Source organism: Solea senegalensis, linkage group LG15 (assembly GCF_019176455.1).
Source record: "Solea senegalensis isolate Sse05_10M linkage group LG15, IFAPA_SoseM_1, whole genome shotgun sequence".
NCBI classification, from domain to species: Eukaryota; Metazoa; Chordata; class Actinopteri; order Pleuronectiformes; family Soleidae; genus Solea; species Solea senegalensis.
This window is the reverse complement of record NC_058035.1, coordinates 17,215,117-17,232,051: the sequence shown is the minus strand read 5'-3', so window position 1 is coordinate 17,232,051 and position 16,935 is coordinate 17,215,117. Positions and strand designations below refer to the sequence as shown.

The window sequence follows — 16,935 nt, the reverse complement described above, 5'->3', positions numbered from 1 at the left end:
TTTGCCATCTGCCTTCCATTCTTCTCAAAGCGTGATGTGGCATTTACCACAACACCACCATAACAGGAAAGAACCAGTGTGAGGAATTTAGCGTAATCTAGGAATGAAGTTGCACAGTGCAACCGACTTAAACACAACAACAGGAACAGAATCCATGGAATGGAAGGTAATACAACTGTGTTGTTTAAAAAGATATTTATTCATATAGTTCAGCCACCTTGAGCCACAAATCTCAACTTCAGACAAAAGATACAGCATTTTTATTCACTTATTTGATGTACTGGAACAGAAAAAAACTTTCAAATGTTACCGTAACCATGTCAACTTTGAAAGCTTGCTAATCCTTCCATCGTAATTTCTCATCATTCATTACTCAGTATTCACATTTTCAAACCCTTATCTGAACAGACAAGTTCACAAATTGGTGCAGAAAGAGCAGATCCTTCTGCTAAAAAAGTCACTGAACTGCTGCACTGGAACAAGTCTGGGTGTTAAGGCCTGGCCTGAGGCGATAACTACAACAGTAGTTAGTTATTCTCTTCTTTTGAGGAGATTTTTCCAAGAGATATAAGGTTTTATACAAGTGACATTCCAGTCACAAACATGCTTCTCTGATCTTTGAGATAAGGAGGAGCAATGCGCCACAAGAAGCTTCTTACTTTTTTTTGGATTTACTTCTTGCATTTACTTTTACTTCATGTACATTTCCTACATCATAATATATGCAGCATCCCCTGCTTTGAAAAGCAAAGAGGAGTTCATACAAAAGTGCAGCTTCACGTGAGGAGAACATTGTTGTTCTTGATATGGCAGTGACAGAGGGGGAGGTGACGTAAGGGGGGAAGACCACGATCAGATAGCACTCGGATCTTAATGTGGACACCGGAAACGCATGTTAATACCAGGTGTAAATGCATGTGGTGAAGCACTATCTGATAACAGAAAAACACATTCTAATGCCAGGTGTAAAGGGGGCCTACGTCTTTGGAACTGTTGCTCTTGCTTGTATGCTGCACAACGTACCGGAATGTTTACCCAGAGTTCAATGTTTCTACACTATCGTTTAGTTAAGTCTTAGTTTAAACAAAATAAGAGTTGTTTCCTGGAACATCGTGACCATTGATAAAATCTATAAGCAACAATTAATGACTTAAACAATTTTTTGCCCATAGTAAAAGCGCCCTTACTCACAATTGACAATTAGTCCCCATTTATCTCTTGCTGCCTGTTGTGCAACACCTCAGATAAGTTACTCAATGAATTCTGTCTTCTTTTAGCACTAATTTTATTATTCCCTCATAGGAAATAAGAGGGAATGATAAAATAGATATAATTAGTACAATTGTGTAAGATCAAGATTCAGGGGTGCTTAAATGGTGAATTAACTGTTCCACAGCCCATTATATCAGCAATCTTTGCTATTACAGCCATTACAAAACACTTAGCCCCAGGTGGCTAACACCTGAATGCTAAAATCTTAAAACTATGCAGTTTTAGTGTTGCTTTGTGTTCACCTTTTTTTCTCAGCGTAATGCCACACTAAATGTTTTAAATATGGAAAGGCCCACATTAAAGACGTAGCAGCTCCTATAATTCACAATAAACCTGCTGAGTGACAACTTTCCTGGTCAACAGCACCAAAGTAGTAGTGTAAATATGCACGTGTCTGTGGGGAGGAAGGCCCATATACTTCTTCACCTGTCACACCATTATTTCTTTTGTGTTGAACCACCATGCAGGTAAGAGTCATTCATACCATTCACTGACTGCACAGCAGACACTTTGCAAAACAGCTCCTTCCCATTCATTTTGTTAAATGTTAAACATGTAAGAAACTTGTCAATACAAGATACTTTACATAATCCTCTAACGAACTTTGACATGGTTCAAGCATACTCTTGATACCTGGACACACCTTGGCTCAAAATAAAGTGAACCACAGTGGCCTAGTCATTTGTTTGCATTGGTAAAACACAGTAAATGCTTTGAATGCTCATGTCAGTATTCTAAATTAGGCTGTGATTTTAAAAAGTGTCAAAAAGGTCCAGCAGTAGAAGACTGTAAGGATCCAAGTATTTTTCCTAAGAACTTGTGTTGTGCCATAATAAGCGGCACTGCCAAAAGCAACCCTGTTGCGCACAGCTTAAATGACAGGAGTATTTTTAATGCATGAGAGTGGTTATTGTGGCACAACACCAGTTCAAAGAAAGTTATCAACACCAAATTGGAGCTAACAGAGGTGAAGTATGTAGACTGTAGAGGCAAATTGAAGATTTTTAAAGCTGCACTGGAAAGCAAAAATTGTGCTTGATCAACACTATTGCTTCGTATGAAAACGTGTTAAAACAGCAGGGTTTTGCTTTGAAAACTAAGCACCAAGAGAAAAAACCCAGCAGCTGGTAAATAGAGTCTACATGTTTCCATCAAGAGTGGTCGAGAATAACATAATGAAAAAGCAAGGCTGTTCTAACACTGCGATGCTGTGCAATCAGTTTTAACATTATAATGACAAGTTTAAGATGAAAGTATTTGCTGCTTTAAAGTCAGGAAAAAAACACAAACTAAATCTCATATCATGTTGCCTGAGAGTACTATATCTCAAAAGTGCAGTTTGTAACCTTTGGTGATTTTGTAGTTGTTGTCGTTGATGTTAGTATTCTGCTTCTGTTGGGCAGAGACAATGTAAGATTATTTGTAAACCATGTCCATCTAAAAAGAGACTGAGGGGGAATTTGTGTGTTTAAGTTAATATAGTGCAGTGCCCGTGCAAAATCTGTTTTTGTGTGTGACTTTAGTAATTGTTGGTTTGGTGTGTTTGAGTGGTCACTGTTACTATTACACAGCAAAAGTTCAGTGGCATTTTTATTTGTGTATTGTAGAGAGCAAATACTGATACTGACATAATGGCATACCATAAATATGGAAAATTGAACTACATGGTGGCATGACAATTTATTTACTTTTGGGACCTTGCGGTCGGAATTGTCGTTTGTTTATTAAAAGTCTAAAGACCGTCCAAAGTAGGCTAGGCTATTCAAAGTGTCAGTTTACTGCTCAACATGTTTTACATAGTTTTGAATAGCCACTGCATACCTGTGTTTGTTGGCAGGTTGTTTCCAAAATCCGCTGATTCATTGTAATGCAAGCAAACCACATTTAGCAAAATCCGCTGACTCATTTTCATGCAGACACACTGCATTCTGGGAGTCTTTATTGTTGAGGTCAGACATAATAATCACCCACACATCTTGCACTCGCTTAACTTTTTACCCGTGGACTCAATTCTGCCAAAAGGCCCGCTTATCCTCTCAGGTAGCCCACAGTGCTGTGTGAGTGAGAGGGGGAGTGGCTACAGTAGAGCAGCGAAAGCCAATGTGTGCTTCTTTTACCGATATACATTTTGCATTACTTATAACAACGCCAGACTAGGCACAGCACTTACTCATGCCTGTAGCAAGACACCTGTCAAGTTTGAAATAAATTGGACCATCGATTCGAAAGATATGAGAATAACAGACAGACGTTCCTGCAATTTATTTTTTTAATGTAAAATACCTTCTGATTATTTCATCACCTGATTTCATCACTCCACCAGTGGCACAGAGACAAATCTCTGCACAGAATATTAATTGTACTTGGCAAACACAAACCTGAGAGCCAGGAAGGGGACCAAATTTCCGATCTCGGGGTCTTTGCTTCAGAGCTTTTGTGAATGCAGGCTGAGGTCTGCATGTGTCAACCTCAGTCAGCAAACAAGGGGAAGAACAGGAAAACAGGATGATTGTGGGCCAGCAGCTTTCTGTGCAACTCCACAGCCATCTGTGCATGTGTGTCTATACATGTGACGTTAGAATCATCTGGTGTAGGATATGCATGTGTGTTGTGCTGCTCTGCTCTGCTGCCTTCCTCTGAAGGTGGGGTGGGAAACAATAGAGCATGAACACACACACACAAACGAGGAAGTTAGGATTCCTGCATTCCTGTACCATGGCTGCCCAGCTGTGCCCCACACACACATACACACACACACACACAGGGGCCTTGCCAGAAAAAAAATCACCTCATTACCATCACCTCATTTAATACTGTTACAATTATTAGTCTTAAATTGCACACATTACTGAGTGACTGTTTAAAAGGACTTTAAAATGAAGTATGCCTAGTGATTCATTCTCATTTCCAGTCAAACTCAAGGTAAAACACCTATTAAACTTCAGAATACAAATATTTCAACCAAATTTACTGTCTTAATTGCACAATTCTGTATTGTGATAAACTGACTGAAACAAAACAGTGAAGTCACAGGGAGACTGTGAGAATTGGTTTGCCTTTTCGTTAAAATCCAAAAAATACCTACATGTTTTCTTCCTCTGCTGCCCTGATACTAAGCCACAAGCACAATCACCTTGACAAAACAAACCAAACAGCCTATTTTTAAAAACACAAGTGGAGGTACTGACAAAATTCCTGTTACTCTATTATTATGTGAGTGGAAGATAAATAGGAAAATATCAGGTAAAACTTCCTGTACTGTGTACTGTAAGTAAGAAATGGCAACTGACAGGAACAGTGGCAATCAAGTTGTCTAAAAGACCAAGAAAACCTTCAGAGGAAGCTCTTAGCAAGAATAGTTGAAAGGCAAATCAAAAGCTATTTTGACTGCAAAACTCTCCTCTCCTCAAGATTTAGGGCACATGGGAGTGGGGGTGCTGTGATCCATTTTACAGCCACACTGGCTTTCCAGCAACCGGACCACAACATTCAGGAGCAGGCATTTGGAAAGTAATATCTTAACAAGCCTGATGACTGTTAAAATTAAAATAGAATCTGATATAGATTGTAGCTATTACAGTGTCTGCAGCACCACTTGAGCAGGTTTTCAAGGCTATATATCAGAATCTGATACTGGTGTTTACTGGTGCCTCACTGGTGCCTCTTTGAAACAGCCTCTAATGACAAAGAAAAGGCCACTGCTGCTTTCCTACGCCGCCCACAGAAAGTGACAAATCAATACAAACAGTATATTTGCCATCAGCCGGTGGCCTGGCATTTTCTAGAATGAAAGCTCGACTCGTCATTGTCTGATATATCTCCTCTCCAGACAGTTTGATTTAATTTGTTTGTTTTTTTAAAAAAAAACATCTCACAGACACACACAGGGCATATGGTTAAACACAAGCACTATGTGTTCAGTTCACTGTTATTGTGTTACAGGCAAGCTGCGAAAGGATAGAAGCAGGTGAAATATGTATTAAGACAAGAAATCACTATGATGTGTCAGAGATAAAGCAATACTGGCATCACTGACTACAATGGTGCAATGGTCAAGTTTGGTGTTTTGGTCCATTGTGTCACCTTCCTCTGCCTCTGTTTAAAGTTTCATAATGAGACTTGTTGCTTACAGCAGACTTTGACCAATCACAGGGCAGTTAGCTGTCCAATACACCTAAATAAATGCAATAAAACAAGTGTCAGTATAGGTAGAGGGATCCAGAAATGCCTCAGTCAGAGCAACTCGTCACCTGTTGCTGTGAAACAAGGGCATCTGTTCTTGTCCATTATGATAAAAGGAGCCGCAGACAAAGATACACAAACCCAAAACTGAATGAATTACTTGTACATGAAACTCAACAATCCACTTTCTTCAATTCTACTACAGCTTGTAAAAATGTTAATTTTAGTGTCATTTTCTGTCAAACAACGAACAAAATATATATTGCACAATATTAATGCTCATCCTGCCAGAGAATTTCATTAGGTTTGAAAGTGGGAGTTTGGCACTACTGAATGACCTAAATTCTGTTAAGGTATTTTACTCCCTGCGAAGGATACATTCCTGAGGTAATTAATAAATATTACATCAAAGAACAGCGTACAGTGCTGTGGGCCTGCATCGAATATCAGTAGCTCTACAAACACCCTCTTTTCAGAGAATCAAACCTGTGATCCTGTGGCCAGGAGGCCTGTCACGCCACCAGCCAATCCTCCACCGTCTGTTTTTTAACTCACACAAACTCACAGAGAGAGACAGGCCTACAAACACAGGAGAAAACAAGCTTGCAGAGTTCACACTTTGTTTCCTGCTCAAACATTCCTGTCCAAGCCACAGATTTTCACACAGCGGTAGAACCAAATATAGGCGTCACTGAGGTTTACAAAGCATGCTGGTGCTGCAGCACATCCTTAAATCCAGAGGTTTCAGGTTTGAGCCCCCAAGTGTCCTTCTGCAAAACTTATGTTGTTTACTATGCACTGAAGCATCAGTTACACACTGTATCACAGCTTGTATCAGTAAAAACATATGGTGTAGGCAAGAAATTACAACATATTTATATTATTATGTTTTTGTTGAATAGTAAGTACAACAACAGACAATATTTATAGTTTATAGTTTAATTTACAGTCTGCAACTAAGCAAGATACTGAACTTCAATAAGAAAAAAGCAAGATTAGCAACAACATGGAGGGATACAAAGTGGAAGAAATAATGGCCCGGGTATGGAGAGGACTTTCGGAATTAAAGGCAGCTATGACTTAAAAGAAAACTCTAAATCTGTCTCATCTGTGAATCTTTAGGATCATTCATATTCCTGTAATTACCACAAAGAGTCTGGAGATTAACCGAACAATCATGAAGTGCAATTTAAGCATTTAATGAATCCACACACTGTGAAATAAGATTCCACAACGGAGTCACTGCAGTCAAACAATTGCGATGTTTCACTTGCATAAACCTGACTGATATGCAGAAAGAGCTAATGTGCCAATACTCTAGATAACATGGATAATACATTGCCACAGTGATCCAGAAAAAATATCTACTTTAATAATTCTCTAACAATGTATTTTCCATACTTAGAGGTATGTTTCTGAAGTTCGATGAAAGTTTCAGGGGGTCTAGGTTGTGGTTATTATTATTATTATTAGACAAATTATTAATTGTGCTGCTAAAAATGTAACCTCATATACGTCTAGACCAATGAGCAGTTTGGTTGGATTCCAGTTCAACATCTGGATCTGCATACAAAAAAAATCCTAAAAAGTATTAATTATTGAAAATCTTTCTGTCCTATTGCTTTCATTCATTTATTTTCTACCACTTTATCGTTCAAATGGAGTCAATCCCAGCTGACAGGACAAAAGGTAAAGTACACCGTGGACAGGTCACCAGTCCATCACAAAATACAGAGATGAACAACCATTCACCCTCAAACTCACGCCAACGATCAATGTAGAGTGTATATTCAGATCAACATGCTTTTGGAGTGTGGGAGGAAGCCGGAGTACCCCGAGAAAACCCACACACACACACAGGAGGAAAAGGCAAACCCCACACTGAAAGGCCCTCGGTTGAATCGCGATCTGAATTGGTGACCTTGGCCAGTTCACCACTGTGAGCCCCTATTGCTTTTAAACTACAAATTCCTTCACCAATTTTGATGAGAATGATGCTCTTGTAGTGTAGTGGCACTAATGGCAGCTGTTAACACTCTCCAAGTCTTTTTCTACTTGTTCAATTGCTCTAGTTTTAAAAAGAATGTTTACTCTCTTTCCTCTTTCTGATAAAATATGACATAACTAATACATAAAACATTTAAGGCATGTCTTCAATCTGCATTTTGTGTCTGCCCTGCAGTGTGTTAATATACTTTAAATAAAAAGTGTATCAAACATAGAAAAAAATGGTTAAGTGCAAAAAGTATACATCTACATAAATAAGGAGTATTTGGACGACTTATAAAATAGATATTGGCCATGGGGCTTATCGTTAAAATGGCAAAAACCAGGCAGATTAATCAGAAACAACTGCCCTCCCGTTTGGATCCAACAGGGGCCCTGCTCAAGTGTGTGAGTGTGACCAAAAACAACTGATTTAACGCGACAATTATCACGCAGTCTACAAAGAAATTGGTTCAAATTTCAAGTTATGAATACGTCCTTAGTCCTGCATTTTGCTTAAATGTTAATATGAATCATAGGAGGGGTCGAGATTATGATTGTTGTTGTTGCTTGCTCAGCCCTTTGAGCGTTTAGCCAAACTGGATTTCCAGGCAGTGCAGCTGTCATGTCTCTCCGTCTGTCAGATCAGTTTTAACAAACACACCAGCAGCTTCTGCATTTAACAGTATCACAGTCAAAACCGAACATTCTGCCCCTGCTTCACTTTGTGTTTTCGTACAAGATACAAATCACTGCCTGTTGTCATGTTGTCATAATATGTCCCCACGACTAGGCTAAAAGCCTCGTTAGCTCCCTAATGCTATCAGGTTAACTGCGTCCGTTGTCGGACTACAGGCTACACGCCTATTATACTGATACATATAAACCACAACGATTCAACACAGGCATTACACGACACTAAACATACATAGCTTTCATAATAACTAACAGGTATGTTCGCCAAAAATACATTTTAGGTAACGTTATGCGTCCGAGTTCAGAATGGGGGCTACACTAAATGTTAGCATTAGCTGTGGCTACTTATTATTTCCTCACTTCTCTTTCATTACAACTACGAAAAACCATGTTTGTAAAGCAATTGCGGATGTCCATAACAGTCGAATGGACAAGGCCAAAACAACAACAACAACAACAACAGGCACAAAAACATCAGCAAAGCACAGCCCCAATAATGTGTCCGACAATGGAACTAACTGGGTGCGTGAGTAGCAGATTGCATACTGCACCAGGAAACACCAACACGAAGAAAAGCACGCGTACTTTAGAAAGTAGCTGGTGGTGGCAAAATCATAACTTTTCAACTGGGCGACAGAGAAACGCCGTATATCAACAACGAATGTCTTACACCCCCACCACTGTGTCCGATAATGGAACCCCATGGCTGCTTCCCAAAACTGCAGTTTTACCTTGTACACATCTCCGTATGTGCCGCTTCCTATCCTTTGGATCCGCTCGAAATCCTCCTGCGGATTCCGCCGCGACAGGTCGACACTGGAGTTCATCATTTCCACTGCCGATTACGGCGCCGATCGCGCACGGTAGACGAACCCCGACAAACTACGAAATCAGATATTTTAAGAAAAACATACGGCGTCAGAAAATCCCAGCCCGACTCCACTGTAGCTCCAACATGGCTTCCAATGCGCACTGAGCATGCGCAATGGACGTCTGACAGGGAGCTGGGGAGCTGTTCAGGTTAAAGACAGTACATTTGCACTTTTCATCACAATATAAAATAGTGTTGTAAAACTGCAATAATCTACTAACATAATGCAGATATGTGAACTGAAAAAAGAACGAAAATGTACACATTTACAATTACAAACACAGTGTATACTATCTCTCTCTCTCCCCCTCTCTCTATATATAATACATGAATGAAAACATTAAGCCCATGTGGCCTCATCTAGCATTTCAACATAAAACTAGGCGGAGCAGTGGCAGATAACAATAATATTGTGTTTCACCTGATTTGTTCTATTATAAGCAAAATAAAAGTCCTATTACTGAAAAATGTCCAGTTGCCATGGAACTCCTTTTATAGCAGAGGTAGAGAAATAGAAACGTGACCCAATTCAATCATTAAACATCTTTCTGCCCCCCTTGAAAATTTTTGTCTGAACTTTGCACAATTTTTAACTGCAAGCAAGACTCTAAATTACACACAATCACAGTTTAACATTTAAATAAGTCAATTTTATTTATATAGCACCTTTCACAGATATACAATATAAATATAGTAAAATAATAAAATAATAACAAACAACCAAAGTACGAAAGATAATTTACTACATAAAACATAAACACAGACAATCATTTAAAACCCTCATTCAAATAAAAACTTGTTTATAAAGCCAGGTCTTCAGCTGCTTTTTAAAAGAGTGGACACATGTTACACAGCACAATGGAAGAGGTAAAGCATTCCAAAAACTAGTCAAAAATTCCCAAACAATGACCCTTCATTTAAATACAAGTTTTTATAGTAACACACAAATTTGGGTTATATATTTGGTAAAAAAAAAAATGTATAAGTAAATGTAAAAAGGTGTTAAAAGCAATTATAATACATTGTGTTCTTTCAGAACACTTCAGTTATAAAGTATGATTTTGACTTTTTACTCTCAACAACGCTCATCGAACATCTGACTTAACATATTTATGGATAAGTCCATCTATTGCGCCTAAACTAACTCTCAGTGTCGCCTGGTGCTTCAGAGAGGAGATGGCTGGAGGCAGACGCAGGTGTAGCCCAGTTTCAGTGTCTGTTTCCTGGGTAGGTGAGGATTTGACCCCCTGGTGGATTTGGACAGTCTGCTGCTTTTTGGTAGACAAAGAAGGAGACATGCAGTCTTGTTTTCCAGTTTCATCCTTTGTTCCTAGGTTAGACGTTGGTCCAGTGTCTTGTTTTTGTGCCAGGAGTTTTTTCAGGACAAAGGACAACTGAGGACTGAGGAGGAGAACCAAGGTGCCACCAACACAGAGGACTCTAGACACACAAACACACTCAGTAATTTCAGCTACATAAATACAAGCATATGATAGACTAAAACGAGTGAGATTTTTTTTGGATTGGAAACAAACCTCTCCATTTCAGTCACAATGACTGGCAGGTTGGCAGCCATGTTTGCTTTGTTGCCAAACTTCCTGCCAAACGGTAAGTCACAGACCACAGCATCTACACTAGCGCTGGGCAGAGGCAGCACTACACACACACAGACACACGCAGACAGAGAGAGACAGGGGAAGAGAGACAAGCCAAGAGGTAAATTAACACATAACAGCTGGATTCACACTGAGCTCCAACTCACTGACTCATTCCAAAACATGTAGCTTTGAAACCACAGCAAACTGAATGTCATCATCACCTGAATTTCATTATTCAATTTCTCATACTCCATTTGAAAAAAATATCATGAACTGGAGACACTTCACGTCAGTGTTTTCCAAACTTTTTATAGGGGGATTTTTCAAAGATTCCATTTCCTTTCAACACCTAATATTATTTTGAATGGGTGAACCAGTCAATTCTAAAGAGATACAGTGTGTTTGCTACATAAATCATAACTTTATTTTATACTATTGTTATTGAATAAATATTAAGCTAATTTATTTGGAGACCTACCCCACAAATAAATCTCCTGCAATCTGTTGGTTCCAGCTTAGTCTCTGTCTGAATGGCTGCTTTAAAGCTGCAGCGCTAACTTTCCATGATTTTTGATGTTGTTGCTGTTACTATTCTGTTACTATTCTGCCATGTACATATATATATGTACATACATACATATATACACACATATATATATATATATATAAACCATTTTCACATACTGAAAAATATATATGTGTATCTGAGTAACCAAGGCTCATTACCTCAGGTGCAAAACACTGTATAAATCCTGTGTCATCCTGAAATATAATATGGGTGTGAACATTCAATTAATGCTGAATACCGTATGTAAATGGTTTGATTTGCGATATTCTGGTGATGATTTAGTGCAGGTTTTCTTACTCATGGATGACGCTTTCAGTAGGTGAATCCTGTTTCCCACCTCTGCAAACTTTATGTTCTCACTGGCCTTCTGCAGCTGTCTGTCATCAATGTCCACTCCCAGGAAAAAGGCACCCTGAAGATCCCATTCATGATTAGAATAGTATTAGTCCAATTAATTTCTATGTATGTATGTATTTATTATTATTATTATTAGTTTTTATTTTTATGGTGTTGGGAAAAATAAGTATTACATTACATGTCATTTAGCAGACGCTTTTATCCAAAGCGACTTACAAGGGAATTGGGTACAACCTCCCAGGGGTGTAGTTGAACTTGCATTAGATGGCGTTAGTGAAAATCTGAGCATTTTACTTTGCATCAACGTCCAATACACACAAACATCAGCCGAACAACTGTATAAGTGTGGTTAAATGTTCCTTCTCGTTCATCTTTTTAACACTTGAAAGCTTTAACGGAGCACTGTGTGATTTTCTGTCCTGACCTTGTTTTCCTGTGCTGCTTCCATTAAGATGGTTCCCACCCCACACATGGGGTCGACTACACAGAAACCTGGCTGGGAAACAGATGACATGACATTCAGTATGTACAGTTCCTTAGAACACTCACAGTACGACTGTGACTGACAGACAGGGTTAAATCACAGTCCGACTGCTGAGCATGCAAATACACAGACTGTAAAGTCATGTATAACAAACATTTTGTTAAAAGACAGTTAAATGAGGACAGATTTAGCAGAATTGTCTCATTTAGAGAGTGTAAACAATGTCTTTTGAATTACAAATACAAGCAACAGTATAGAATAGATGATAATGTAAGTGCAATTCTGATCTCATGACTACTAGGTATAAACAGCCCAAGAATAGCAATGTTGTATGTTGGCCCTGATGAAGGCTTTGATGGCTACAACACATTGGCATGTTTTTACAGTCCATATGATCCAGTAGCCATGAAATGTACATGTACCTGTATCTGAGCCAGTGAGGCCATAGCCCAGGCTACTGTCGCCCTCAGTCCTGTGGTTTTAATGTAGCTCCGGTTAGCCAGAGGCAACCTGAAGAAAAGAAATGGGACCCCTTACTTATGGCGGCATGTCAAATAAGTGAAAGCTCCAATTAGACACAGGTCTAAGTTTCAACACTGGATACAATAATTTGAGAAGGAACCACAGAGTCAGTAATCCATGCTGTTACTACAGACTGGTTATGTTAATTGTTAAGTGTGGGGGAAACAGTTTCAGTCGGTTACCTGGTCAGTGGGATCCCCAGCAGACAGTGGTCGTCACTCAAATAAACATTTACCTGCAAGTACAAACAACCAATGGTATTACATTAGAAAGAACAGGTCATAAAGGACATCAGAGAGTTTCAGTCTTCGCTGCTACCCAAAGAAACTACACTGCATGCACAATGATTAGGCAAGTGAGTATTTTAAGCTTATCGTATTGAATGTTGATTGGTTTTAAACATTATCAGGTGATGTGTATTTATGTAATGAGGGAGGGTGTGGCCTAAAGTGATCAATACCCTCTATCATAGTGTGCATAATTATTATTCTTTACCTGAGACAAAAGGGGCCCGTAGAACATAATTTAACCCTTAGAACACAGATAATTTAGGCTGCTTTTTTCCATTACTATGTTAAAATGTACATGCAGAGGCTATAAGAATGTGTAATATAGTGTCTTATATTGTTTTTTTCAGCACAATCTATACTCAATTTGATGAAATTTTCTCTTTCATTTCCACCAACTATATAAACAGACCTGTGCAAAAAGTACTCAAAAATGTTTTAATTGATTGAATTTGTGAAATTTGGACACTTCACAGTTCGCTTGGCTCGTTTTTATGAATCTATTTTGAGACTTCTGCACAATTTTCACTCCTCCCGGTTTTTTTTTTATGCGATATAAAATAAATCATAACTTTGACTCAACATACACCTAAGATGAGTAATTTTTTTTAAGCCCGAAGATGTGACCTATAAACACCCCCCAAGATGTCCATACGTTGTGCATTATTCCCACGGTCATTTAGCAAGGGTTCTTTGTTATATATTCAGGTTTGAGGTTTATTAATAGTTTGGATTGACTGTATTTGTTAAACAATAAAATTAACCTTCTTGGAATACAGCTGGCCTAATAACTGTGCATGTAGAGTATTTCAGTTGTTACACATGCGACATTATTAACACTTTATCACGGTCACAACCCACCTACAGTATAAAGTCAATACAATTCAAACTGTAAAAAATGTTTTTACCTCCAGTTGTGGATTTTTCAGATCAGTCTTCCAGCCCAGCAGTCTGCCCAAGCCCAGCCCAATCACTTTATTCACCTCCTGAAAACATAAAATATTATGTATTTATACATACATATATGTACGTTTGTACATATATATACAGTACATATATATATATAAACATACATATATATATATATATATATATATATATATATATATATATATATATATATATAACACATACATACATACATATATATATATATACATATACATATGTGTATATACGTATATATATATATATATATATACACACACATACATACATACATACATATATATATTTACAAACGTACAAAATATAAAGTTATTTATCAAACTCATACGTCAGGTGAGGATGGATGTTTTCTGTCAGAATCGAAGGGTTGTTGTATGTATGCTGTATGTATGCATGTGCATGGTCTGACCTGTTCGACATACTTTAAACACAGATTTTTGTGTTTATAAAGCCTAACAATGTGCAGTTTTAGTATGACTTTGTAAACCTGCAAGAGACAACAGTTCGACTTTACACTGCTTTGTTGTGTGCTTTTTCAATTCTTCTACCTGTGTGCTGCTGAAGCATCGAGACAGAGATCCGGTACACTTGCAGCTGATCCTGAAGGTCACTGGATCAGAGGAAGTAAAGCCTGGTTTGATCTTGCTGGGTTGCAGTAGTGCCTTGTCTTCTTCCCTGTTGGACTTTGCTTAAAGGAAGAAGATAAATCAGAAAAGGAAATTAGAAAAGTATATACTACTGAAGTAAAAAAAAACAAAGAAACTGATTACCTTGTTCTTCATTATCCTCAGTGCCGTCAACAACCATCTTCATCTTTTTCTTCAGTACTTGGCCTTTATCTTCATCACTGCTGAACTCGTCCACTCTTTGTACCATCTCTTTTTTTCTCTTCTTTTCCAGAGTGTGTGCATCTCTTTCGTCAGCACTCTTCAGCCTCCTGGTCTTACTTTCCTCCTCCCTCTGCTCTCCTGCACTCTTTCCAGTCTCCACATGGGCCCTCTCCTCCTCTCCCATCTGTTCTGCACTCCCCCTCCTCTCCTCCCTCTCACTGATCTCATCCCTCACAAGGCTTGAAGCATCAACAGTAATTTGTTTGTCAGCTAGCTCCCCCTTTAGGCGGCTCCATGTCATTACAGCACTGGTCCATTGGTTCCTGTCACCCAACAGTGTAGACTGCAGGACAGAGGCTGCCTTTCCTATGAAAATCACAGAGAGCACAAATCAAAAGTCAGCACAAAAATCATGACTATTAATTGGATTTTTCAGAATCAGAATGTTTTGTCATTGCACATTCACTCAAAATTGGATCGTGATTGTGATTACATTACTACCTAAGGTGATTTAATCAATAATTTGAGTGTTTGCACTGCCCAGATGAATATAATGAAAATCCGTATTAAATTCAAACTGTTTTATGAGCAATGAAAAGTATGTTAGAAAGCAACCCACATGTATAGAAATACACATATGTATGCGTCAGATGTGTGAGTCAAGTACCTGGGCTAGCGTGGGCAGGAAGTCTCACCGGTGAGTCGTGTTTCAGCAGGAGGAAGAGTCTCTCTGCAGCCTTTAGCTTAATGATTTTGTCGATTGCTTCAGTGGAGCTGAACAACACTTTGCCTGGCATCTGACACACCTGGACACATATTAAATACATATCTTATCAACCCCTGTTAGCTGATTATACCATCAAATACCCCCCACACCCTCAGCATCACCTCTTATGCATATATTATTTTAAGCATATGACAAATGAATCTTTGAATCAGATTAGATCTAGTGCTGGCCAGTCTATCTTTAGAGGGCTGACACACTCGTAATGCTTGGATGTACTAATACATTAATCACCCAAGCCAATGCCACACTATGAATTTACAAACTAATACAACACCAATTAATTGATTACTAATGACTACGAAATGAATGGCCGACTAAATTGATAAGTTTGTTTAAAGAAAATCCGTGATTTCAGTCTCTTAAATGTGAATGTTTTGTGGTTTATTTGCTGTTCTGTGAGAGTAAACTACATATTTTTGTGGACAAACCAAGGGATTTGAGATAGGAAACAGTGACTTTCTCTAAACCAAAAGTAATCAGTAAATCGGAAAAGTGATAAATAGAATGTTAAAATGAATCATGAATTTCGACATAGACACATAAAAGGCACGTTGTGTAAGGCTCCATAGGCTAATAATGGTCTTGTATGAAAGCTTCCATGATATACTCACATTTTCAGCTGCCAGCTTCCTTTTCACTTCGTCGGTTAAAAAGGGTTCCATTCCATTACCGGCGGTGCAGTAGTAACGGACAAACTTTCCCTTCCCTCTCGATTCGCTCATAATGGTGTGCGGTGAGTTCACTGTTGACTAATTGTCATATCTGCTCTGCTCGTGAAAGTTTGCCATTTTGAACAGTTTGTTTACGCCGGAAACGGAAATACGTCATCATGACTGTAATGAGTAGTCTTGCCCAATAGGGGTCTCTCTCTAACAACAGAGGAGGAAGTGGCTACAAGCTGGAAACGTTACAGAAAACTGAAACAGTATGTTTATCAAAATTCATTCAATATTCACGGTAGATGGTTATTTTAAACGTATTTTAAAGTATTGAATTCAGCTCTTATCCTAAAACTTCATTTTACCATAACCAATTAACCTTGGTGACCAAAATGTCCACAAAATGCACTTACATCAATGGTTTTAAACCAAAATCGTTCTTTCCACCATATAAAGACATGTACTCAAACACATCAGTCCACAGTGGACACACACAAACATTGGACTCAGCGCACACACACAAACATTCTCAAGACAACATCAGAACTTCAAATGTACACCCACCACTGCAACTGCACTGTTATATCCGGAGGCAGTTCTGAATCAATCTGGGAGGAAATGTCTGAGAAACCCTGCAGCAGGAAAAAATTGCCTATGCACAATTCTAACTCTCTGTCTGATGGATCCTTCCGTCGATCTCTCAACACTTCCATATCGCTATCCCTCCTGCTGTTCTGTCTCCATCTCTCTAACTCACACTTTTTGATTTCCTTCTTCCCCCGAATCTCACATTTTAATGACCCCGAACATATTTAGTCAGTGCCTGGTGCCATAAACCTCTCAAACTCTGACAGACTGGTGTGACCTGTGTGGTGCATGCTTATTATA

At 38.7% G+C, this 16,935-nt stretch overlaps 2 protein-coding genes across 8 annotated transcripts in view; both read right to left on the bottom strand.

The window, feature by feature from the left end:
- LOC122781652 (mitogen-activated protein kinase kinase kinase kinase 3-like) overlaps positions 1-9,085 on the bottom strand; it is a 45,065-nt gene extending 35,980 nt beyond the window's left edge. For all 7 annotated transcript variants that reach the window (XM_044045534.1, XM_044045535.1, XM_044045539.1 and 4 more), the window contains exon 1: positions 8,868-9,085. In XM_044045534.1, the coding sequence (XP_043901469.1) occupies positions 8,868-8,966 (99 nt within the window). In that variant the 5' untranslated portion in view covers positions 8,967-9,085. The remainder of the gene's footprint in view (positions 1-8,867) is intronic.
- Positions 9,086-9,690: 605 nt separating this feature from the next.
- thumpd2 (THUMP domain containing 2) lies at positions 9,691-16,209 on the bottom strand. The gene is made up of 11 exons (XM_044045185.1): positions 16,000-16,209; positions 15,269-15,407; positions 14,542-14,967; positions 14,320-14,459; positions 13,732-13,809; positions 12,719-12,771; positions 12,437-12,524; positions 11,955-12,026; positions 11,471-11,585; positions 10,543-10,663; positions 9,691-10,447 (listed from the first exon to the last, which is right to left on the bottom strand). Exons 1-11 carry the CDS (start codon positions 16,108-16,110, stop codon positions 10,093-10,095), a joined length of 1,698 nt encoding a protein of 565 aa, XP_043901120.1. The 5' UTR covers positions 16,111-16,209; the 3' UTR covers positions 9,691-10,092.
- Between the last annotated feature and the right edge of the window lie 726 nt (positions 16,210-16,935).

Excerpts from the sequence above, each read along its gene's own strand:
- thumpd2 (XM_044045185.1), bottom strand. The coding sequence starts at position 16,110 with ATGAGCGAATCGAGAGGGAAGGGAAAGTTTGTCCGTTACTACTGCACC. Across the intron at positions 14,460-14,541 it reads TGAGGATAATGAAGAACAAG|CAAAGTCCAACAGGGAAGAA; the intron begins GTAATCAGTTTC and ends TCTTCCTTTAAG. Across the intron at positions 12,525-12,718 it reads CTGGGGATCCCACTGACCAG|GTTGCCTCTGGCTAACCGGA; the intron begins GTAACCGACTGA and ends TCTTTTCTTCAG.